At 38.3% G+C, this 25,756-nt stretch overlaps 1 protein-coding gene and 1 long non-coding RNA gene across 5 annotated transcripts in view; one reads left to right on the top strand and one right to left on the bottom strand.

The window, feature by feature from the left end:
• Positions 1 to 25,756, bottom strand: part of LOC138403852 (uncharacterized) — a 365,474-nt gene that overhangs the window by 103,152 nt on the left and 236,566 nt on the right. The gene's annotated exons all lie outside the window — the stretch shown is intronic.
• LOC117992198 (rho guanine nucleotide exchange factor 17) overlaps positions 1 to 25,756 on the top strand; it is a 128,600-nt gene that overhangs the window by 90,166 nt on the left and 12,678 nt on the right. For all 4 annotated transcript variants that reach the window (XM_034979857.2, XM_069505867.1, XM_069505868.1 and 1 more), the window contains exons 4-10: positions 13,594 to 13,671; positions 18,272 to 18,454; positions 19,495 to 19,723; positions 20,319 to 20,631; positions 21,320 to 21,411; positions 22,066 to 22,288; positions 25,172 to 25,263. In XM_034979857.2, coding sequence (XP_034835748.1) covers positions 13,594 to 13,671; positions 18,272 to 18,454; positions 19,495 to 19,723; positions 20,319 to 20,631; positions 21,320 to 21,411; positions 22,066 to 22,288; positions 25,172 to 25,263 — 1,210 coding nt within the window. The remainder of the gene's footprint in view (positions 1 to 13,593; positions 13,672 to 18,271; positions 18,455 to 19,494; positions 19,724 to 20,318; positions 20,632 to 21,319; positions 21,412 to 22,065; positions 22,289 to 25,171; positions 25,264 to 25,756) is intronic.

The raw sequence follows: 25,756 nt of genomic DNA, 5'->3' as shown, positions 1-25,756 counted from the left end.
TTCGAGTTTTCTGTAAGAAAATCAACATTGTGGAAACTGTTGCGGTGTTCCCACTAAGTTTTTATGTGGAGTTATAAAATATAATGAAGAAACAAATAGGTACCCTAAATGCCAGCAATGGTTGTTTCTTTGATGTTCTTCTTATTAGGATCATGGGCAGTGGTAATCACTGTATATCAGGTGACACGAATGCTCGTTTACTACTTGCTTATAAAATAAAATTAAACCTTCCGAAAATGTAGTTGTAGTCTGAAGAGTCGTGCATCATTATCATCAACCAATAGACGTCCACTGCTGGACATAGGTCTCTTGTAAGGTCCACACACCACGGTCTTGCGCCGCCGCCTGTATCCAGCGGCTCCCTGCGACTCGTCTGATGTCGTCCGTCCACCTAGTGGGGGGTCTTCCAACGCTGTGTCTTCCGGTGCGAGGTCGCCATTCCAGCACCTTGGAACCCCAACGTCGATCGGTTGTACGTCGTGCTTGGTAAAAATAAAAATTATCGGATACAGTATACTACAGTAGCATCCAGTTCAACGGGTTGCGAAGCTGAAATGACAATGGGCAAGGTACATACTTCGAAACACCAATAGACGTTCGGGCCCCAAGGTGCTAGAATGCCGACCTCGCACCGGAAAGCGAAGTGCTGGAAGACCCCCCACTAGGTGGATAAACGACATCAAATTAGTTAAAGGGAGCCGCTGGAGCCAGGCGGCGCAAGAACGTAGCATGTGGAAGTCCCTGCAAAAGACCTATGCCCAGCTGTGGACGTCGGTCGGCTGAAGATGATGATGTTGACAGTATGTACCAACAGTTATGAGTACTTACCCATACCTACATTACGTAATCAAGATAAATATATCAATTCCAAGGGTTTTATTACTATCCGGCCCTTAGTCTGTCTGTCTGTCTGCCTGTCTGTCTGTCTGTCTGTCTGTCTGCTAGCTTTTCACGGCACATCCTTTTCACCGATTTCGATGAAATTTGGTACAGAGATAGCTTGCATCCCGGGGAAGGACATAGGCTACTTTTGATCCCGGAAAATCAGATAGTTCCCACGAGATTTTAAAAACCAAAGTCCTCGCGGACGAAGTCGCGGGCATTATCTAGTAGGTATATAGCTGTAACTTTATTTATTTATGAATTTTGCTCAAAACCGAGCATAAGTAGACCTACATGTAGTATGTCCTTTTACGTATACTTAAGTACACAAAGGGTTAAATAAATGTGTACAATGTACTCTGTTATGCATTGAGTTAAATAATGGAGTAGCAAACTTCGTACGTTCACATAAATTAAGTCGAGCAAACAATTGGTATTTCGTTAACAAGTGCTAAGGTGACATTACACAACATTAACATCGTGACGTCACAGTCGGGATTCATCATGGCGGCTACAGCTTAGTGTGTTTCGGATACTTGTAGAATAGATATATATTTTTTAATCTGTTCTATCTTTAAAATGAATTATAAAATTCATTATATATTTTTTATAAACTGAAAGTAACATTTTTCGATTGCTTATTGCTAATATTATCTTGTTTATAATTTTTTGGATTTTTTCTCGCTTGGTGTAAAATACCCCATTTGCTGCTCTATTAATTTACAACAGCTCTCTGGTACTAAGCATATTTTATGTAAGCGTAAAAGCCTTGCAGGATTGTACTTACGGGTCCTATTAAAAGTAAAACTCGTGCAATACTCTCGTAAAGGACGCTGTATTTGTTTTTTTTCGGTTTGCTTTGCTCCCGGTGTTTATTTTTCCCTAATTTTATGCGGGAACCCGTAGAAACGGCGTGTAGGATCTAGCGCCAACGTTTATCTTTCTTTAATAAAATTTAGGCCTTTGCTCGTCATGATTTTACCTACTCTAGGATTTTTGTATTCCGTCCCTGACGGGCCGGCCGTTCCGTACGTCATTTTTATCTGGAAACAAAATTTCTAATACCTACCATACAATTTTGCTGATGTTGCTATGTTAATAAATTTAAATTAAATTCTATTCCTAATAATACTCAGTGAAAGCCCAATACATATTACTAATCTAGGAATAGGTCTATTACATAGGTTATCAATTTTCAAAATGTGCGATTATTTCTTTTAGATTTTTTTAAATTGCATAAGCACCTCTACGTAATATTTGGGTGACTACAAGACTTCAGAATAATGCAATTATTAATCTCGATGTTTACTTATTTTAATCAGTTAAAAACATTAAAATATCATATTGTTTTCGTTTGATAAAAGCTGACGTAGGTATTATGGTGGGTCATGGATGAGCTTTGCTAAAAAACTTTTTTTCGTGACTTGAGAATTTAGGTAGTTTCTATATCTATCTATCTATGTTAAAATTTGACTTATTATTTCTTTTTTACCTAAGCCTAAATCTTGGTTGAAGTTTATAATTCGATCATTTATCTACATTGAATATATCAATAAACTACGAGCAGAACGTTTAGTGAATCGTTACGAAAAATTTGCGCTACCATTAAATTGTGCTAGTTTTGTTTATAATCAATCTCATGAGAGTACCTAATAATAGTGAAAATATTAATCGATAACTCGCCGTTATAAAAACAGCTGATACTTTGATACGAATTTAATAGGAATTTATTAGTAGAGCGCACCATACAAACGTAGTTTCGAAGGATGTATTCAAATGCTCTTATTTGAATACTAACCAGTCAATGAAATTGTGTAGATATGTTTTAGGAATCCACTACCTGTGTCTATGGTTTGCCAGATTTCTGTCAAAATATTTAGTTTTAAAGTTACACAAGTTACGTAAGCAGCAGCCAGAAGGATTTTTGAAGGAAACGAAGATATATTTTTACTAAATTTATTCTAAAATCCTAACATTTTAACCTAACCTAACGTCTGCACTCTGCACCAAGGTTAGATGCAGAATTTCACATTGTGACGACCTAAATCTAATCTAATCTAACCTAACTAAGAGACTCCGTCGAGGTGTGACGGCAGAATGCCCCTCTTTATATCTCTCACTTGATTTAATTACCTTAACTAGCAGATAATATTATTAAAATATAGATAAATCCCAATTAAGTAGTTTTGGAGTCACGTGTGGCAACAAAGTAATATCTTGTTGACAGTGCGCTGGACTCATGGCCTTAGCCTTCGAGAATGATTTGCTGTGCAAGTGATTTAACTTTTAGTATAAAATAGATCTATCTTCTAGGCAAGAAGCCTAAAATGGAGATTTTGTCTCAAAATGGTTCACGCTCACTGAGATTTTTGGCTGTGTCATTTGTATGGGATTACATGGCCGAGAGAGTCTATGCTAACTTCTTTCCATGGGTAGAGTATAGAACGTAGAATAATTTCAGGTAGTATCAATATCCAGGGCCATTAACGAGAATACTTACCTTTCACGTTGCGTTGGAGTAGGTATGTCATAACAATGAAATTTATGGCTCGGAGGGTTTTTATACAGCCTCTTTGCTTGCGTAATTGTATATACGTGAACAAATAGGAGTGCGTTATTGAAGTGTTCGCTCAAGCTTTGGGCCATTTTGGATCATCATTGTCATGATCAACCCAGAGCTGGCCCGCTAGGTACGTACTGAGCACAGGTCTCCTCTCATAATGAGAAGGGTTTAGGCCATGTATGGATTGGTAAACTTCACACACCTTTGATAACATCATGGAGAACTCTCAGGCGTGCAGGTTTCCTCACGGTGTTTTTCTTCACCGTCACAGCAAGTGATATTTAACTGCTTAAAACGCACTTAGCTCTGAAAAGTTAAAGATGCATACCCGGAATCGAACCTCTCATCAATCCCGGGCACGCACAACTTCTGATTTTATTAAAATACTAGCTGATCCCCGCGGCTTCGCCCGCGTAGATTTAGGTTTTTAAAGATCCCGTATAGCCTATGTCACTCAGGAATAATGTAGCTTTCTACTGGTGAAAGAATTTTTAAAATCGGTCCAGTAGTTTTTGAGCCTATTCAGTACAAACAAACAAACAAACAAACAAACAAACAAACAAAGTTTTCCTCTTTATAATATTAGTGTAGATAATACAACGGGCCGTGCAGCAGAAATCGTAATATTTTAATTTCGCCATAACTTCAAAACCAAACGTCTAATTTTAATCATTCAAAGACCAAATATTATCTCCATAAACTGTTCTTAGTGATGAAATCATTTATTTTGATAAGGATTAATAGCATGAGTAAAATAAACGCGTTTAAATGTAGTCCAAAAAAAATTCAAGATTTTTAAATAAAAAAATGGTTGCTGTGCCTCACTCGACATAGATGGGTATAGTGTGTCGCGGACTTTTTTGTAGATATTTATAAGATCTACAATTAATTAGAACATTTTATGGTTCTATCTTTTATAGTTTAGGCAGCGTACGCAAAATAAGTAACTTTTCTGGTTGATTTTTTACACCTTGTGTCCGAAAAACCCAAATATCTTACGGAACCCTATTTTTTTTCCAAAATAAAATATAGCCTATGTTACTCGTGGATAATGTAGCTTTCGAATGGTGAAAGAATTTTTAAAATCGGTCCAGTAGTTTTTGAGCCTATTCAGTACAAACAAACAAACAAACAAAGTTTTCCTCTTTATAATATTAGTGTAGATAATACAACGGGCCGTGCAGCAGAAATCGTAATATTTTAATTTCGCCATAACTTCAAAACCAAACGTCCAATTTTAATCATTCAAAGACCAAATATTATCTCCATAAACTGTTCTTAGTGATGAAATCATTTATTTTGATAAGGATTAATAGCATGAGTAAAATAAACGCGTTTAAATGTAGTCCAAAAAAAAATCAAGATTTTTTAAATAAAAAAATGGTTGCTGTGCCTCACTCGACATAGATGGGTATAGTGTGTCGCGGACTTTTTTGTAGATATTTATAAGATCTACAATTAATTAGAACATTTTATGGTTCTATCTTTTATAGTTTAGGCAGCGTACGCAAAATAAGTAACTTTTCTGGTTGATTTTTTACACCTTGTGTCCGAAAAACCCAAATATCTTACGGAACCCTATTTTTTCCAAAATAAAATATAGCCTATGTTACTCGTGGATAATGTAGCTTTCGAATGGTGAAAGAATTTTTAAAATCGGTCCAGTAGTTTTTGAGCCTATTCAGTACAAACAAACAAACAAACAAACAAACAAACAAACAAAGTTTTCCTCTTTATAATATTAGTGTAGATCACTTGCTTTAACTAGATACAGTTTCGAAAAGAAATTATTTAATAAATTGATTACCTATTAAATAGAAGGTCTTCCAAAATACGTAAAATCCACGTCCTTTGTTAGTTTTGAGTGTAATAACAATTTTAAATTAAACCGATTGGACTAAAAAAGCACGTCAAATCATTGCGACGTCACATGCCAGTATTTCATAGAAGCTCGCATACTAAGCGCGTGTTTTGATGTTTGATAAAAATATACTGATTTGACTAGTTGACGCCGGATTCTTTTTCAGATTAGTCAGATAGAATCTTTGACAATGACTCCATTGTTCCAGTTTTTTGAAAGTCCTTGTACCTATTACCATAAGAAAGAGTGTCGCCAATTAGAAACGTCAGTCAAGGGCTCTACTCTTCAAAGACGAGTCTTTGGGATGAAGGCTTTAGGGCCTTTGTTCTTGTGATTTTGTATTCCTATACTATAACTAGTAGATGTCGTAGATTTTGTCATCCTAGCTTCTTTTCAGTGGTAATAGCCTAGTGGATAAGAACTTGGCCTCCTATTTGAGGGATCCAGGGTTAAATCCGGAGCACGCACCTCGTATTTTTTGGAGCAATAAAATATTACTTGCTTTATCGCTAAAGGAAAACATCGTGAGGAAACCTGCATACCTACAAGCTCTCCATAATTTTCTCAAAGGTGTGTCAGCCTGCCAATCCACACTTGGCCAGCGTAATGGACTATGGCCTAATCTTTCTCATTCCGAAAGGAGACTCGTGCTCAGTATAAGAAGGGTTGAAATGATGATGATGAACTAGTAGATACCCCAGATTTTATCAACGTTGCCCAAACTTCAAACTAAAGGTCCAAACACATTTGCGTTTGCGCTGCGTGACGCGACGCGACACGGCAACAACGCCGCGCCTTGTTCCATACAAACTCATACCCTATAGCAACTTATATTTGCCGCGTCGCAACTAGTTGCCTGCTGCGTCACTTTATAATTAACAGTTATTTATTATAATATGTACCTATTTGATTCATAAAAAAATTAACAGCTAAGAAATTATACCTACTTCTAAAATCCACAACTTTTCCTCACAACGAGCTATCTCTATTAAATTAATACCTATATCAGTTAGCCAGGAAATGTCTTGTAGGTCTAGGTAAATACAGGGGAAAATAGTTGTGTCATGTGATTTTCTGTCGCCCTATTGTTTACTTAGGGCTTTCTTCGACGTATAATAAAAGGGTTCTTGACGACTAGGAGCTACAAAGTAAAGTAGGGATGCCACTTGTAAGGGTTATAGAGAATTTGTGAAAGCTTGTCAGAGCTGCTGAGGCCTGATATCCAAAGTTATGCATACTAAAGTATCTATTCTCAAGATAGTCACCGTGGTATAGCCCGCGCCAATTACAGTACGCGGCCGACAGTAATGTACATCGACCTTTAGGAGATAGAAAATTTGTAGAGCACTGTTTCTGTCGTTGAGACCGACAAAACGTCACATAGGTATGAGTGACAGAGACAACGCTCTAGAAAGCCGAAATGTCACTAGGCCGTACATTACTTTCGACCGCGTACTGTAAATAGTCGTTATTGAAGTTAACCGCAAGATGCGTCGCAATAGCATTTTTAGACGTCAGTCGGACACGCGACGCGTAGGAGTAGAACATACCAGTCCGCGCGCCCCGCCGTACCCCACGTTTGCCATCTGCATTAGTGTGAGTGTCACGTCCGTACACAGTACACTAGCGCGTGGAACAATACTTCAGTCAGACGCGACTATTTAACTGCCAAGAACAATACCTAAAAATAAATAAAAAAGCCATTTATTCCTTACATTTTACAATAGTTTAAATTATCTATGTTTTGTTAGTTGGTTAGTTGAACTTATAATTTAGTTGTTAGTATTTTTAGGATTATTATTATTATTATTCATGTAAGGACCCCAGGTTGGGTAAAGGCCTCCTCCAAAGATGTCCATTTATCTCGGTCCTGCGCTATACAATCCCATTTCGGGCCAGCTGTTCTTAAGATCTCATCTTCCCAGCTTGTCAGTTGTCTCCCCCTGCTCCTTTTGCGACGAGGGCCTCTCCACAGAGTTACTTTTGTTGTCCACCTCTGGTCTTTTAGTCTAGCCAAGTGGCCTGCCCATTTCCACTTAAGTTTTAGTGCATAATTTAAGGCGTCAGTGGCTTTTGTTATTGATCTTATTATCGTGTGTCTAACAATACCTAATAGAGATAAAAGGTTTCGTATTGCGCTAAGTGTGGCTTGGCAGACTTCACATTACCTTTGAGGAGGTCATGGAGAACTCTCAGATATGCAGGTTTCCTCGCGATGTTTTCCTTTATCGTTAAAGCAAGTGATATTTTAATTACTTAAAAACGCACATATTATATTGGAGGTCGCCTGAATGTGGGATGCAGCTAAAGTGTCTGCACGCGTTGCATCCCAAACAAGCGACCTGCCCATCTTCCACGGTACGAGCGTCATACCATCAGGTCTCTTGCCATCGCTACGTACCAAACCAATAGGTTCTAGTACAGGTGGCCCATGGGCGGTGGCAAGGGACCTCTGGATGACGTCTTAATATTATTGCATAATCTATAATCTTATATATATAAAAGGAAAAGGTGACTGACTGACTGACTGACTGACTGACTGACTGACTGACTGATCTATCAACGCACAGCTCAAACTACTGGACGGATCGGGCTGAAATTTGGCATGCAGATAGCTATTATGACGTAGGCATCCGCTAAGAAAGGATTTTTGAAAATTCAACCCCTAAGGGGGTGAAATAGGGGTTTGAAGTTTGTATGAAAGTCAGTTAGTTTTGTATTATTTACACAAATTGTTATAAACATAGAAAATGTGTATCATGGTTTTTGAAAAATTTAGCCCCTAAGTAGAAAATTAAGGGGTTTGAAATTTGTATGAAAGTCTGTCAGTTTTAAAATTTGAATCAAGATATCGAGTATATAAATGTAAGTATATATTATAGAAAACAGATGACGTAGGCATCCGCTTAGAAAGGATTTTGGAAAACTAAACCCCTCAGGGGTTAAAATAGGGGTTTGAAAATTGACACTGTTTTAACCCCTGAGGGGTTTAGTTTTCGAAGGCATAAGCTAGTTAACTAAATAAGTAGGCAGGCGTCCTACTTAAAGCCATTTAATTACCGAGTACCGACGAAAGTTAAACAAAATAATCCTTATATTAGTTAAAGTTGTTTTGAAATTAACCGAAAAATAAAGTTTCAGTTGTTACAGGGAATATCAAAACTTTTAACAGTGAATCCTAAAGTTTATTGAAGAGCATTAATTAATTTAGCCTTCCTGTTTGAAGTTTTGCTCTACTTAAAGCTTTCAACAGCTTTAAACACTTAGGTAACTAAAGTTGGGGAGTTGTTCTATCGTTCGATTCGCTGGCGTGATTTTTGATAGGAAAAGGAGGTTAATGCCTAATTTCATCAAGCAAATTTAAATTTTTGGATTAGTTTTATCACTATCCATAATAAAATTGTGCACTGCAATACTTGGACAAATCCCTTTTTGTACTTTTTGTCTTGTTTGTTTGAGATTCGGTGTTTTGCCTACTGTGTATTTTGAAACGTATCGTTATCTAATCTCTATCGATCTAGCTCGAAGGTGAATCCGATGTAAATGAACGATACCAACTAGTCAATAATGGAGAAAGGTCACCGGCAAGCCTAGACTACTCACGTTCTGTCTGGTATACCTATCTAATAGGTAGGCAGTTATCTACCTACGTTTTAAGCCTGCGGCCCGGCTGGGAGCGGGAGCGTCTTGCGGGGCGGCCAGCGGGCGCGATGCCATACTCTTCGATCCGCTCTCGATTATGACGCGGCCGCGCGTCTTTCTTCCAACTTGTAAATATTAAGGCTCGAGATCTATATACTTTGACTTTGCTCAGACTTAAGATTGACTTAAAACGAGACAGATTTATGTGAGAAATATACGTCTGTCTTGTTTTAACTCTGTCTAAAGTCTAAGTCAGAGTGCGCTCTATAGATTTAAGCTTTTCTTTGTTCTACGCAGGATGCACTCGCTCCCACCGCAGACTAAGTCTTTTAGATTTAGGTCAGCTTATGCGACTTTTATGTCTTTATCAATTCGTTATTTAATTAGTCTGGGATTAAGTGTTATAGAACCATTTTAATTGGCCGCTTTTGAACAAAGAACTAGCTAAGGCCCACGACTGCGTAGACTTATTATAATTTAAATCTTCGACTCGCTCTCTATTAAGACGCGTCTGCGTGTCTTCCTTCCAATTTTTTTGTAAATATTAAGACTTTGTTCTACACGCTGGCCGCCCCGCAGGACGCGCACCCGCTCCCACCTGGGCCTCAGACTAAGTCTTTTAGATTTAAATCAGCTTATGCGACTTTTATGTCTTTATCAATTCGTTATTTAATTAGTCTGGGATTAACTGCCGTACTCAGAGTCACTAATCGTTACTTAAGATTGAGTTAAAACGAGACAGATTTATGTGAGAGATATAGCTCTGTCTCGTTTTAACTAAACTTAAGTAACGATTAAGTGACTCTGAGTACGGCAGTAAGTATTATAGAGCCATTTTAATGTGCCACTTTTAAAGAAAGAACTAGCCAAGGCCCACGACTGCGTAGTCTTATTATAATTTAACTCTTCGACCCGCTCTCGATTAAGACGTGTCCGCGCGTCTTTCCACCAATTTCTTGTAAATATTAAGACTTTGTTCTACACGCTGGCCTAGATTCTAAAAATTGTATGAGAACTTTAATTTTCCGGTACTCTATGTCCGTCTCCAATATGCAGTCTATAAAATTACACCTTTCCTTACGATCGGTTTAGCAGTTGAGCCGTAATAAGGTAAGAAACACACAGACAAACTTACGCATTTATAATATTTGTAGTTTATAATAAGTGTAAGTACGAGTACCTAGATAAAATGCATGGAAGCATGGATTTTTTGATGAAATTAAAGCATAATTATACTGTGTACAACCCTAGCTTTAGACACTTCAATTATATCCAAAGCTCATGTGCAATGCTATAATAAACCTGGAAACGCTACTAAGCGACACCATTGCAAACCACCTACTTTACTTCCATCCAGCTATCAACTCTATTCCTCAATGATAAGGTTTGAATTTGCTTGTTATTATGATCGACAATGTTGCAATGTTACCTATTTGGGCTTTGTTACTTGTTACCATTTTATTAACTTTCACCGATTTAAAGATTGACGTAACAATGGGAATACATTTACTTGGTGTTACCTGCTAGGTAAGGAGCTGGTGGCAGAAAAAGTTGAATCCTTAGCGCATGAAAATTAGGTTGAAAATTAATCTTCTCATTTTGTGGAAGTCTGTTAAAAACCACTAAAAGAAAATTCTGGCTTAGTTGTCCCTGCGTTAATTAGGTAATAAATAATAAAAAATTGGTCAAGTGCGAGTCGGACTCGCACACAAAGGGTTCCGTACCACCGTATAGTTCTTTCATTTCACGAAGGCCACTGACTCATGCTTGTGTTTAAAGGTTCGTACGCACCTGAGCGGCGCGGCGCGGCGCTTCAGCGAGCTGCACGTCGCGGCACAGAGCGTCAAAATATCATTTCTATCATTTTGTATGGCGCATATCGCACTAGAGCGGCGCTGCACAGCGCTTCACCACGCTTCACCGCGCGTTGCCGCGCGTCACATCTGGAGAGAATATTTTGAAGCGCAGCGAAGCGACGCGCAGTGCAGTGACGCTAGTGCGACATACCCAGCGGCGCGGCGCGGCGCTTCGCGCTCGTACGCGAACGGGTATAAAAGTGACGCGCAAGTGGCGCGAGGTGCCGCGTACTGAAGTTGTAGTGCGGTAGGCACCGTCGAGCGGCCTGAGGTGACGCGTTCTGCAGTCGGACTGAAGCGCCGCGCCGCGCCGCTCAGGTGCGTACGAACCTTTAGTCGTATCGGTATACGTAAGGTACACTAAATGTGTGCGTTTGACAGCGCTTGCTCGCGACTGATTGGTCCGACATGCACGCACCCTTACGCAATGACCATGTAAACGACGTTACCACAAGTAAAGTTCACTAGCCTTCGTGAATTGCACGAACTGTACAATAAATTTTTTTAACTAACGAAAATCAGCGACACCTGACCTTGCCACTTGCTTTACCTGATAAATGACATACAAGATTTAAAACTGTCATCGTCATTACCATCATCGCGACCCATCGCTCACCTACTACTGAGCACGGGTTTCCTGTTAGAATGAGAAAAACTTGGGCCATAACCCCACCATGCTGGCTAAGTTCGGATTGCCTTCTAAACAAGTAGGTATTGCTCATCAATTTTACCTAATTACCTACCGATATTTACCACCATCTCCCTGGTTATTAACTTGGTGTTACCCTCGTGTTACCCAGGCGTTGCTACTATGTTACTTTGTTAGCATACGTCGCTATCTGTCAATGTGTCTGCAATAGCTTAGTTTCGAGGACGGACTGGTATTCGAAAGGTCATAAGTTCGATCGATATCTTGGCACAAGTTTTTCGTTTTTGTGAAACTAAGTTAACAAAGTTTCTGGTAGGTAGGGTCAGCAATAGAGCTCTATGTACACAAGCGACTATGGATAACTATTCATCCATAGTCGCGTGCAAACCTACCTTTGTTGGTGACTGTACATACCTACCTTACCTAAAGAAATCAATAAGAAGTTTTACTTATTTATATTTTATACCATTAGGCAACGTAACGTAGGTAACTCTGAACCTTGAACTGTCTTGTTACAAAAACTTTGGGTGCAGGCTAAACTTGTTAATCCCATACAGTGCACGAGGTTAACATCAGTTTGAAATAAGATTCTGTTTACCCTTTTAGGCACTGGAATAAGTAACTACGCTGTAAGAGGTGTGCCATGATTTTTTTCCCCATCGAGTCACACTGTTATTAGTTGCAACCTTTTTATCTATTAGGATTCCCAACGAGTCACACTTTACTGTGGGTGTGACTCGATGGAGGAAGAAATCGATAGATTCCCAACGAGGCACACTTTACTGTAGGTGTATCTCGACGGGGGAAAATCGATAGATTCCCAACAAGTATTGAATACCCTATATATTATTATAAATGTAATAATGTTAAGTAGTAGGTACGTATTACTGTGGGTGTGACTCGATGGGGGAAATAATTAATTGATAGATTCCCAACGAGTCGCACTTTACTGTGGGTGTGACTCGATGGAGGAAGAAATCGATAGATTCCCAACGAGTCGCACTTTACTGTAGGTGTATCTCGACGGGGGAAAATCGATAGATTCCCAACAAGTATTGAATACCCTATATATTATTATAAATGTAATAATGTTAAGTAGTAGGTATGTCGTTTAGCCACGAAATAAGTCGAAAATTATTATTTTCTGTACGAGCAAAAGCTTTCTTAGAAGATTTTCCTCAAAACATAGGTACCTCAATATATATGTAGGTAGATACCAACGGGAAATCCCGAATGCCGAAAATAACATATGAATTGAAGCGCTCGTGTAGATAACTTGGTATTTTGGGAACTTGATATAGTTCGGAAATATCATTGAAATTTTAACGAGGTTTGTTGTAAAGATGACCTATTTAATATAGTTGGTTTAAGGTCTTAATAAAATGTTATTTTGAAGATCAAACATTGTTTCTCCTGACAACTGAACTCAATTTGATATAACTTTTCAAGTAGGTAGGTGTATTGTTTATTTTACTTAGACGGAAAAGAACGCAAATATTATCTGTCATCCCTTCTGTCGATACAAGTGAGTGTAATAATTTTTAATAGGGTCTTGGACTGTTAAATGATGTGAGTTTTTGTATAGCGGTAGTTTATGGGGCTGGAATTCATTATTGAAGAGAACAATTTTAAAAAATCATGATTTTTATTTATTTATAACTTTTCATTCCGGAAAATCAAATAGTTCCTACGGGATTCTTATATGCCCATCCGTTGAACCGATTTATATGAAACTAGCTTATGCTCGCGACTTCGTCCGCGTGGACTACACAAATTTCAAACCCCTATTTCACCCCCTTAGGGGTCGAATTTTCAAAAATCCTTTCTTAGCGGATGCCTACGTCATAAAAGCTATCTGCATGCCAAATTTCAGCCCGATCCGTCCAGTAGTTTGAGCTGTGCGTTGATAGATCAGCCAGTCAGTCAGTCAGTCAGTCAGTCAGTCATTCAGTCAGTCAGTCACCTTTTCCTTTTATATATTTAGATTTGGTACAGAGGTAGGTTACGTCCCGGAAATTGACATAATATTATGCATTATGCAACATACATACGACATATTAAACTTAAATCCACACGGACAAAGTCGTGAGCATCACCTAGTTCTTAATAAAAAAAATAACAATATCCTTTTTTATTGCAGGACACACGGACACACGTCGTGGTCGAACTTTACGAGACTGAAAAGTCTTATGTAGAAGCACTGGAGATTTTAGTTAAGGTAAGATGTCATCATCATCATCAACTCTTCGCCGCGTTCGTCCCACTACGGCCGTACCTCAAAAGGAAAAAGGAACCCATAGGATCACTTTGTTGTCTGTTTGTCTGTCTGTCAAGAGACCTACAGGGTACTTCTCGTTGACCTAGAATCATGAAATTTACCAGGAGCTAGGTCTTATAGCAGACATTAGGGGTAAAATCTGAAAACCGTGAATTTGTGGGCACATCACAAAAAAAATGTGTTTTGAACAAATAATTAGTATTTTCAACTTATAAAGCAAAATTATTATACCAAGTTGGGTATCATTTGAAAGGGCTTTACGTATATATTCTAAAACAGATTTTTATTTATTTGAATGCGTAATAATTTTTGATTTATCGTGCAAAATGTCGAAAAATGCGACTGCAGTACGGAACCCTCAGTGCGCGAGTCTGACTCGCACTTAGCCGGTTTTTTTTCTTTAATTTATAGTTAGATTATTATTCAGGGTTATGTAAGGATTCTAACAATATCTACCCCTATGGTACATTCCAATCTGTTCAGGTATTTTGAAGTTACGGCACTCGTGTTAAAACACACATAACTGCGAAAATTTACGACCTCCCTGGCGCAGTGGTAAGCACTGTGGTCTTGTAAGTGGGAGATCCCGGGTTCAATTCCCGGTTTGGAATTTTATAATTTATAAATTTCTGGTCTGGTCTAGTGGGCGGCTTCGGCCGTAGCTAGTTACCACCCTACCGGCAAAGCCGTGCCGCCAAGCGATTTAGCGTTCCGGTACCACAAATTCACGGTTTTCTGATTTTTCCCCTAATGCCAGGTCTTATCCACCTTCCTTTTGGCAGGAAGGTGGATAAGACCCACCTTCCTGCCAAATTTCATGATTCTAGGTCAACGGGAAGTACCCTGTAGGTTTCTTGACAGACCGACAGACGGACAGACAGACAACAAATTGATCCTATAAGGGTTCCTTTTTTCCTTTTGAGGTACCCTAATAAATGTCTGAAATAAGAAGATTAATGGTGAACGTGCAAAGGTGTGGTTTGTCAAAGAAACCAGAGCTTTATTTATTGGCATTTGGAAAGTTTTATAAATATAGATAATTTTTACGAGCCCCAAGATATACAGCTCGGTGGAAGTAAGTCACAATAACTCAGACTGTCCTCTCAACCGCCCTAAATTTAATGGCGGATGACAAATTCATTATATTTATGCATCCAATGAAACATCAGGGCTGATGTTTCTAAGAACTTTCCTTATTATAATTATTAGGTACTAGCTACCCCGGCGAACTTCGTACCGCCTAACAGTCGATTCATTAATAATATATTTTTTAATACTTACAATTTTATTAATTTTTCTCTCCATAATAACCATCCTCGTACTTCAAGGAATATTTATTATAAAAAAGATTTAGCGAAATCGGTTCAGCTGTTCTCGAGATTTACCGATTCATTTTTATATATAGAGATCATCTATATAGCAATGAACAAAGTGCACGGTTCACAAAGAATGCCCCTTTTGCACCTTTATGCACTACATATTCAAAATTGATCATCATCGTTTGATCAACCCATTACCGGCCCACTACACTGAGCAGCCACCACTCCACGTTTGGTGAAAATTCTTGCAAGATACCTATTTCCAGCAGTGACATTTATCCGTTAAAACGACGAACGACAAGCAAAACGTCATGTTTTGAGAAAATCCTTGCAAAATACGTACGTCCAACAGTAGCTAAAACGACGAATGGCGACGACGACATTCTTAATTTGTTTTCTATTTGTTGAAAGCCAATTTCAATTTGAAAACTATGCTACCAGTGGAGGGATTACAGTTGGTGTTAATCCTAATATCCTTAATCCCATATTCGCTTCATTTACAAAATCCATTGAAACGAATTAAATGGACGTGACGTGACATCCCTGTCCACAAATGCGCGCAAATTTTCCGCTCTACTACAGCACATACAGTCGAACTCAGAGTCGCTAATAGGTACTTAAGATTGAGTTAAAACGAGACAGTTTTATGTAAGAGATATAGCTCTGTCTCGTTTTAACTAAACTTAAGTAAGGATTCAGCGACTCTGAGTACGGGTATTAGTGGCTCGAGGAGTGTTTATTGCGTTACTCGGAGGTATATAGTGGCACTGATTCCCTGCATTTTATCAATTTTCTCTTACGGAATTTTTACTACTAAAGTTTAATAACTTATATTTACTTACGCTAACATGTAGTAATATGCTAATTGTCACGGATTGGGCTAAAAAAGGTATTATGTTAAGAAAGGCCAGGGGTGACATCCCTGTCCGCAAATGCGCGCAAATTTTCCGCTCTACTACAGCACTTAGTGGCTCGAGGAGAGTTTATTACGTTACTCGGAGCTCTAATGGCACTGATTCCCTGCATTTTATCAATTTCTCTCACTGAATTTTTAGTCAACTAAAGTTTACTGACACTTAATCAAGACAAGATGACCTGAACCAACAAAGCAGTAGACTGTTCGACCTTTGAATGAGTTGAATAACGCTAAAAACCTCAACGCTTTGCGATTACACCGATATGAGATAGTCAATGCACGGTCTTAGGTTGAATGTGAACGAGAGGCAACGCGAGAGCGCGTTGCTTTCAGAATGTCCATGTCGGAGAATATTATAATGCATACGAACGTACGACGTCATAATCCTTATTAAAATGATTTGAATAGAACCTACTCGTAAATTAAGAAGTACAATCCATAAAAAATAAACTATTATCAGTCAATAGCAATAGTGCTTTCTGTCGACACATTCGTTGTCGAGAGGCTGACAGCGTCGCACGTACGCATTGACTAATAAAAAGATAAGAAAAACAACATCGCAGATATTGGAAGTCATCACGTGGAATTGAATCTAGGCGATTCTCCGATATATAATAGCAGAATATGCTGATCGTCACGGACTGGGCCAGAAGGCCAGGAGGACATTATTGAACATAGCGTGATATCCCTGTCCGCAAATGCGCGCAAATTTTCCGCTTTACTACAGCACTTAGTAGCTCGAGGAGTCTTTATTACATTACTTGGAGCTATAATGGCACTGATTCCCTGCATTTTATCAATTTCTCCTAAGCGAGACCTAAATCCTGATTTTCTTACTCCGAGAAAATTTATTTTTACAATCTTTCAATTCCAAGCCTGCCTGTTTTCTAATCTTGTAAATTCCTCAATCCTGTCTTGTCAGATATAACGAATCCGTGATCCCTTGATAATGATTTTGCCCTTAAGCTTATTTTTATAATCTAAATATTATAAAAGGAAAGGATGACTGATTGACTGACTGACTGACTGACTGATCTGCAGCTCAAACTACTGGACGGATCGGGCTGAAAGCCATGCAGATAGCTGTTATGACGTAGGCATTCGCTAAAAAAGGATTTTTCAAAATTCAACCCCTAAGGGGGTAAAATAGGGGTTCGAAATTTGTGTAGTCCACGCGGACATAGTCGCGGGTATAAGCTAGTATAATATAATGGCTTTGTACCCACTAACTCTAATAATGTACTAAAATGGGAAGACCCATTTAATATTTGACAAAGCTATCAACATCAGGTTCTATACTTAGTTAACCATAAAGTAAAAGTATATTTTGTTATTAAAGAGGTGCTATATACAGAATTTATTACTAATATCCGGTCAAGTACGAGTCGGACTAGCACACGAAGGGTCATGTACCATAGTACAAAAATAACTCTTTATTTTTTTTTGTGATGTACCGAACCACAAATTCACAGTTTTCGGATTTCTCTCTTTACTTGTGCTTTATGTCAATGCAAATGCTACCTGCCTTTAATGATTCTAGACCAACGGCAAGTATATACTATAGGTTTTGATTCCCATGACTTGACAGACACGACAGACAGACAGACAACGAAGAAATCCTATAAGGGTTCCCTTTTTACTCTGGAAATACGGGACTCTACAAACGCTAGAGCCTAAGCTAAGATCTTCGCCTACCTACTAAAACCAATATCCTTAACCACAATTGCTCGTTAATTCTCTACCCGATACTGACACTTTAGCGGTTCGGGCTCAGTTATTGTGTTACCCCATATTACCCCTAATATTACCCTCTTCGATCGTTTTCATCGGAGGTCACCCCAAATTTATCGGTAATGCATTTCTATACCGATAACTGAATTTTACGTCATCTTCATAGGACGTAAGATGTATGTATTACCCTTTAGATTATGATCGATATGTAAGGTATTTCTTTATGGTTATACTAAACTATAAAGAGGTAAAGTTTGTAAGTTTTTTTGTACTGGGTCATCTCTGGAACTACTGAACCGATTTTGAAAATTCTTTCACCAGTAGAAAGCTACGTTATTCCTGAGTGACACAGGTCATATTTTATTTTTAAAAATAAGAGATCCCTACGAAAATTGTAATAAGCTAGCGTGTGCGAAGCCGGGGCGGGTTGCTAGTAAGTAATAAACGAATTGGCGAAAATCTTTTTGGCAAACTGTTTAGATACTGTCGTAATTTCTTTATTGTTTTTTTAAGTAAGATATTATTAGGAAACTATCATGACAATAGTTTCCTTAGAATTATTTTTTATTTCAAGAAATACCTCCAACCCCTCAAAAGCCCAGAGAATGCTGGGCTCCTCGACGCGTTCGTGGTGGACGAGATATTCTACCAGGTGCCGGCCATCTTGAATGTGCACCAAGTTTTCCTGGAGCAGTTGAGGCGGAGGCTGGAACAATGGGACCTGCAGCAGAAAATTGGAGACGTTTTCCTAGATGTTGTGAGTTAATTTATTAATATTACTGAGATGATACCCGTGACATCATACAAGTCCATTTAGGTTTTTAAAAATCCCGTGGGAACTCTTTAATTTTCGGGAATAAAAAATAGCCTATGTCCGTCCTTTCTACAATTTAAAAGGGTACTTTTGGAATAAAATGGAGACGAGTAAAGTGGTCCACGATGTGTGCTTCATTCAATTAGATTAAGTATTGAGAGATGATGTGATAAAACTATTAATAGGTAATCTGATTGATCTGCTGAACACTTCTCCGCTTCGCTTCTGTGGAAATAGAAAACCTCTTCAAGGAATAATTTTTTTTTTTTTTTTTTTTTTATTTATTATTAACATACAAGAAAATTTACATATAATAGGTAGTACGCATTGTAAAAAAACCACAGAGGTTTGACCCTCAATGCGTACGTCTGCGCATTACATCATGCCTACTTTGTCAAAAAACAAAATTAGAAATAAGAAAATTAGAATTACTATATTATAATATACTAACTTAATGTTAAAAACAAAGAACATATAATACATATACCTACACATATATGTATATACATACATATATGCATATACATACACATGCAGATACACATATAATTTAACAGGTGACATTATTATTTATGTATTATACGTGCGACTATTATATCGTCACGACAGGAGCCAAGGAGATATCCCCGACGCAACCCGGCATGCTCATAGGTTGCCAAGGAAGTATCCCTTTACTTCCTTGTAATTAAGGGGGTAAGGGTAAGGTAAGGGGTATGGGTTTAATAAAAACTGCCATACCCCTTCCAGGTTAGCCCGCTACCATCTTAGACTGCATCATCACTTACCACCAGGTGAGATTGCAGTCAAGGGCTAACTTGTATCTGGATAAAATAAAAAAAGAAGAGAAGAAAGAATTTTTAAGGAACTTTGACGAAGGATGTTCCAAAAACAACGTATTTGATCACATAATTCCTGGGCAAAATTAATTTCTTGAAACAGGCATCATACTAATTTTGCATGTATCTTCTCTTTTAATCTTTCAGTTTACAAAACCCACCGTTATGGACACATACATGTCGTTCATCAACAATCTGAAGAAAGCGAAGGAAACGATCAAGACTTCGGCGGCTTCCAGACCAGCGTTCGCAAAATTTCTCGACGCTATGGCAAGGGATCACAAGGGAAAACTGTCCCTGGACAATCTTCTTATCAAGCCAGTACAGAAGTTCCCAAGCTACAAACTGCTTATACAGAGGTTGATCAAACATACAGGTACCTAATCTTCTTTATTATTTTACAGGATGTATTTCGGAGAGTGTGCTGAAGAACTGTTCGATCTGTTTCCTTCTTCACCTTTGTACTATCGTACCGCAATAGGCATCACCAAGGTCTGCACCCGTGCCTAGTCGAAATTCCACGGATACGTACAAAGCGATTTGCCTCCTCATTTCTTATTCGAACCGCTAAGATTTGGAACACCCTTGCAGCATCAATTTTCACCTGATTACCGCTACCCGTGAAACATTGCAGCACCAGAGGAATCACTATAATAGGCAATGCGTTTCCGGCTTTTGAAGAATTTGTGTGTCCAGCCCTATACTCGCACTCAAGGGTAGACGCACACACACTGGTAGAGATCTCTCATAGAGATAAGTGCTTCCCTGTCCACTCTCTCTTTACTCTCCCTCCCTGTTACTCTCTTTTTCTCTTTACTGTAAATGTTTTTGGCACAAACAAATATAAATATAAATAATCTCATAATTGTTGGCGTTTAGGTAACACAGAAGGCTAACCAAGCTGGTAATTAGTACCTAACTTGTACTAAGTTTGAAGTAAAATTTTAAAAAAATCGTCTGTAATTTTTCAGACCCAACACACCCAGACCACAAATTGCTGCTCGAAGCTCAAAAAGAAATACACGATCTATTAGAGCTAATAAACTGTACTGAAAGAGAAAGTCTAGAATTAGAACAACAGCAACAAACGTTACGGGAACTAGAACAAATGATCGAGGGCCTATCAAATTTGGTGACTGCAGATAGGATGTTTATTAGACACGAAATGGTTACTATGCCCTCAGCTCAAGGTACCATTAAAGATAGAGCTCTTTTCCTCTTTAACGATACACTCTTGATCACGAGTTTTAAAAGAAGAACTGGCACTATAAAGAAACCCATTCCGTAAGTAAACTAAGAGCCAGCGCGTGCCAGACCTTCCTTATTTTATAAAAGCTGAAAGTTTATCTGCGTATTGTCCCCAACACTGGGAGGAACGTTTGTTTCAATCATGGTGGCTTTGAGAGATAACAGGTAATAAAGGTGTAAAAAATCTTGTATAAAAGTATAAAGTCTAGTTTTTTATTTTGGTCAGAATAGTATTAGAAATCACGTCATGTTTTGCCAGACACTTAGTATTTTAATAAATTATTAACGTCTGGTGGGCGTCCCCACGACACTAAGGCTGAGATCTATAGAGCGCACTTTGACTTTGCTCAGACTTAAGATCGAGTTAAAACGAGATAGATTTATGTGAGAGATATACCTAGCTGTCTCGTTTTAACTCTGTCTTAAGTCTAAGCTAAGTCAGAGTGCGTTTATTTTATTTCACCCTGTGTCTGGCAATGCATGTCGTGATTTCTATTACTATTCTGAATAAAATATAAAAATATTAGATTTTATATTTTGACGTAAGATTAAGACAAACAAACGTTCCTACCAGTGTTGGGGACAATACACAGAGAAACTTTCAGCTTTTATAAAATAAGGAAGGTCTGGCACACGCTGGCTCTCTCTCTATAGGTATTGAACTAACATTTAACGTTTGTAGAATCGGTCGTAATGATTAATGATGATTGATATTTCATTTCAGAACATACCAAAGTAGCATAGCAAGTCAAATGGAAGGAAATAAGTACAAACTTTTGACGAGGATATCGTTAGCTGATTTAGAAATTGTTAAAGGTAAGAAGATTTTAATTTGGCTTATAATAAACTAATCTATAACTCTATCTATATCTTTTGAAACAGAAATCTTTTTCATAAAAATACACTTCAAGTGAATCTACTACTGGTCTGAAACGCTCTTCCTACCGAGAAAAACTTGTCAGTTGGTCTCTAAAAAAAAATATTGAAAAAAATGATGATGAAACATACAACTAGATTATGCCCGCGACTTCGTCCGCGTGGATTTATGTTTTGTAAAAATCCCGTTGGAACTCTTTGATTTTCCGGGATGAAAAATTGTCTATGCCAATTTCTAGGATGTAAGCTACCTCTGTACCAAAATTCATCAAAATCGGTTAAACTGTTGGGCCGTGAAAAACTAGCAGACAGACAGACACACTTTCGCATTTATAATATTAGTATGGATGGATATAGAACTATTCTCATATAATACCTTAATTTTAGGTCGAAGTCAGGATAATTCTTATTCGTTTATTTACTGGAGCCCTTTACCCTAGTACGTAAAAGTACTAGAAGTCTGCTTATTAGTATCTGATTAAATGTCAATAAATTGCGCCAAAACCATGCCAAAACAAAAATTGCTAGTCTCAAGCTGAAACGGTAAACGTCAGTAAAGAATTGCTATAAAAAAACATGATTTCTATTTTTCAGCCAAAGACGAAAATCTTAGGCGAATAATGCACGAAGTGGAAACATTAACAGAAGACGTCAATACCCTCACTCAAATATCAGAACATGTGGCAGCGTTACATACTCATCACGCACATTTAGAGGAGATAGTAAGAGAAATGTTACACACGGTCAATCGACAGCTGTCAGACAGGCAGAATAGTGATATGCAGCTATGTTACATGGAAATTAGCGTTAATACTTCGTAAGTATACTTTCATGTATTGTGTTGGTGCATAAGTTTGTGCGTTTTTAATACACTATCAAAAAGATTGTAGTAAATTGCAATAAATTAATATAAGACAGATTTAAGACAGATCTATAGAGCAATCTTTGACTTTGCTTAGACTTAAGATTCAGATAAAACGAGAGATATTAATATTATGTTGTTCGGATTGACTTTGCTGCGTAGGCCCTACTGGCCGCTACAGTGTCACAGGAAGGGGTGGCCAGTGCGAAGCTCCGCCTGGGGGCTTGAAGAAATAATTCAAGAGGTCGGGGGGCAACGTCCTCCTAAGGGCGCCTGTGAGGCTCGAACCACGGCTTAGGATGACGTTGGGATGGGTGAACTGGTTGGACTACTGGTTAGTCCACGTCGGGGTGACGTTAGAAATCGGGGACCTCGTCTTCGCCGGCGAAGACACTGTAATAATATTGAATTGCTTAGCGCTACGAGATAGAAACCATTGTCGGTCATGGTTTGATCATCGGGATCGTTAAGGACGTGCTTAGGGCGCCTTTTATCAAGTCAAAGTGCACTGTATAGATCTCAACCTAATTCCCAAGTGCAAATAAGATCAGCTTGGCGGCTTGCTTCCATTAGAGTGGTTGACTCCAAATATATAAGCCTCATTGGGATAGTTATTAAGTTCATTGATTTTGCGTCTACTGTCGTTACCATACATTTGTTTCCTCTTAGTAAACAGACACCAATATACCTCATATGTTCCATAATAATTTTGTGAAGAAACCATTAATTTTATTGACCGTAGCGTAGAGTAAGAGATGTAGAAAATGAAAAATTTCATAGTAATCTGGCATTTCCCTTTCAAATGTCTTAAATTGAGAATAATAGGATAGTTTTAGGTAGCGTAAGACATTTTTTGATAGATAATAAAAAAAAAAGCGGATGAACATATGCACCGACTTAATAAATGATCTAATTAAGCATTGCTGAAGAACTACGTAAAATTGTGATTTTCTTTACACAGACGTATGAATAGCATGCGTGTACTACGCACTATTTGATCTCGATGGTACGTGAACCATTTTAGCAGTTAAGTTAGCTTTTTACAAGTACACAACAAACCGTTGACTGTTGTTGTTTTTTTTTTATCAACGGACTATTTTATTTTTAGTTGAGGCTTGAATTCCTTCTACGCCGATTCACGTACGCTAGTCACTCATATCAATTTACCATCAGTTAAAAATAATTACCGTCTTAATAATATGGTGGATAATTTATTGATCTAGTTGCTGATGATCGCGACTTCTGTTTTAGGCTTTAGGACTCATTGGATTATCCGGGATAAAAAGTAGTCTATGTTACTCCTCTCCAGGTCTTAAACTATACATACCCATGTAAGAAATCACGTTAATCCGTTGTTCCGTTGAGGTGTGATTGAAGGATTAACCAACAAACAATCACTTTCGCATTTACAGTATGGGTACCTAGTGATTTCATGGTACGAAGTGAGGCGTCACTGCCAGGATATCTGTATCGCCACGTTATTGGATTGTCAGTCAGAAAGTACAGTATTACAGTGCCGTCTATACATCTTTTATATGACGTTGCTAACGCTGACAATGCGATTAGGTATACCCTATCCGTGGAAAGAAGTTATACTAACTTCTTCTCTTTGTTACGCAATCCCATACAAATGATAGAGGTGAAAATCTCAGTGGGCGGTTACCATTTTGAGGCACCAACCAATCACAAACAAAACTGTTTTCTAATTGAATTTCAAATGTTTTTTGAAAACATTTTCGAATTGAATTTCGAATGTTTTAAAAAAATATCGATTTGAATTTCGAATGTTTATTGAAAATATGTTTGTGATTGATTGGTGGCTAAAAATGGTTAACACCCACTGAGATTTTTGTCTCTATCATCATCATCATCATCATCATCATCATCATCATCATCATCATCAACCGATAGACGTCCACTGCTGGACATAGATCTCTTGTAGGGACTTCCACACGCCACGCTCTTGCGCCGCTTGTATCCATATTCTTTCTTGTTTCTGTTCTTGATTGTCTCTATCATCATCATGATCAACCCATCGCCGGCTCACTACAGAGCACGGGTCTCCTCTCAGTGTGAGAAGGGTTTTGGCCATAGTCTACCACGCTGGCCATGTGCGGATTGGTAGGCTTCACTCACCTTTGCGAACATTGTCTCTATCATTTGTATGGAATTACGGAACAGGGAGAATGCTATACCAACTTCTTTCCACGGATAGCGTATAGTGTAGGTACGCGCGACGGACATCCGCGGCCAACATCAGTGTAAGAGGAGTTTAGGCCTTGCAGTAGGGATTTGAAATTATTGTCATGGCGAATGTAAAACATATAGTTTTTTATCTTTCAGTTTATCATTTGGTATGCACCCAAAATGCACCCAATTAATTTGATTTCTCTTATAATAATTTGAAAATGTGTTTTAAAGAACCTACTTTTTGATTGCAAAGGAAGGGCGTTTCTTTCAGAAAGTCGTTTAATTTTCAAATAAATTTTTTTTGGCGAATCTGTGGTTAGATACAGTGAACGACTAAGCATAGAACACGCGTTTCTAGCAAATTGCCATTCGAAAATAGAGGCCACAAACTCACGTCTGTTTAAATCGCAACAGGCTTATGATTGGTTCGTACTGTGTGTCACGTGACACTGCTTGTTGTCATAATTGGCCAACTCACAGTGACAGTTACAAAGCGTCAATCGACAATCGTTTGCGGTTGATTAAATTTGCACCATCTACCACGGTAGAGACTTCATGGAGCATACGGAATATTTCTATGCTTTGTCGTTCACTGGTCAGATATGTATTCCGCTTTATCCATAACTAACGCTGCAGACTTATTTTTAGGAGCGGCCCCGAGAGCCTTACTATTATATTCCCTAAAACTGAAAAGAGGAGTAATTGGGAGGAACTGATTAATGAGACCAAACAGAAGCTTTGTAAGTATTTATTTATTCACTATCATTATAAAAGATGACGCCACGTGGATTTAGATTTTGTAACTCAGGGATGAGAAATAGCCTATAGCACGCGACAGGTCGAAATGGCAATTGAGGAGGGAACGCCCCGCACAGCTTCCGCGCTAACTTGGTGCGGGCGAGCGCGGGTGTCCACCAACCCAATTGCCATCTCAACCTGTTGCGGACTATATGTCACTCTCTAGGTCTTTAGCTATATACGAGTATATTTTATTTTAACCTACCTGCCACATAGTGTTCGATATAACGTCAAAATTTAGCAATCCGTGGAAAAGTTTAATCAGTAGACTATCTGCGAAGAATATTATACTGAAAAATACGATTTGTTTATTATGATATTTAGCTGTATCTAAATATATAAAAGGAAAAGGTGACTGACTGACTGACTGACTGACTGATCTATCAACGCACAGCTTAAACTACTGGACGGATCGGGCTGAAATTTGGCATGCAG

This window comes from Maniola hyperantus, chromosome 21 (assembly GCF_902806685.2).
Source record: "Maniola hyperantus chromosome 21, iAphHyp1.2, whole genome shotgun sequence".
NCBI classification, from domain to species: domain Eukaryota; kingdom Metazoa; phylum Arthropoda; class Insecta; order Lepidoptera; family Nymphalidae; genus Maniola; species Maniola hyperantus.
This window is presented reverse-complemented; position numbering and strand designations above follow the sequence as displayed.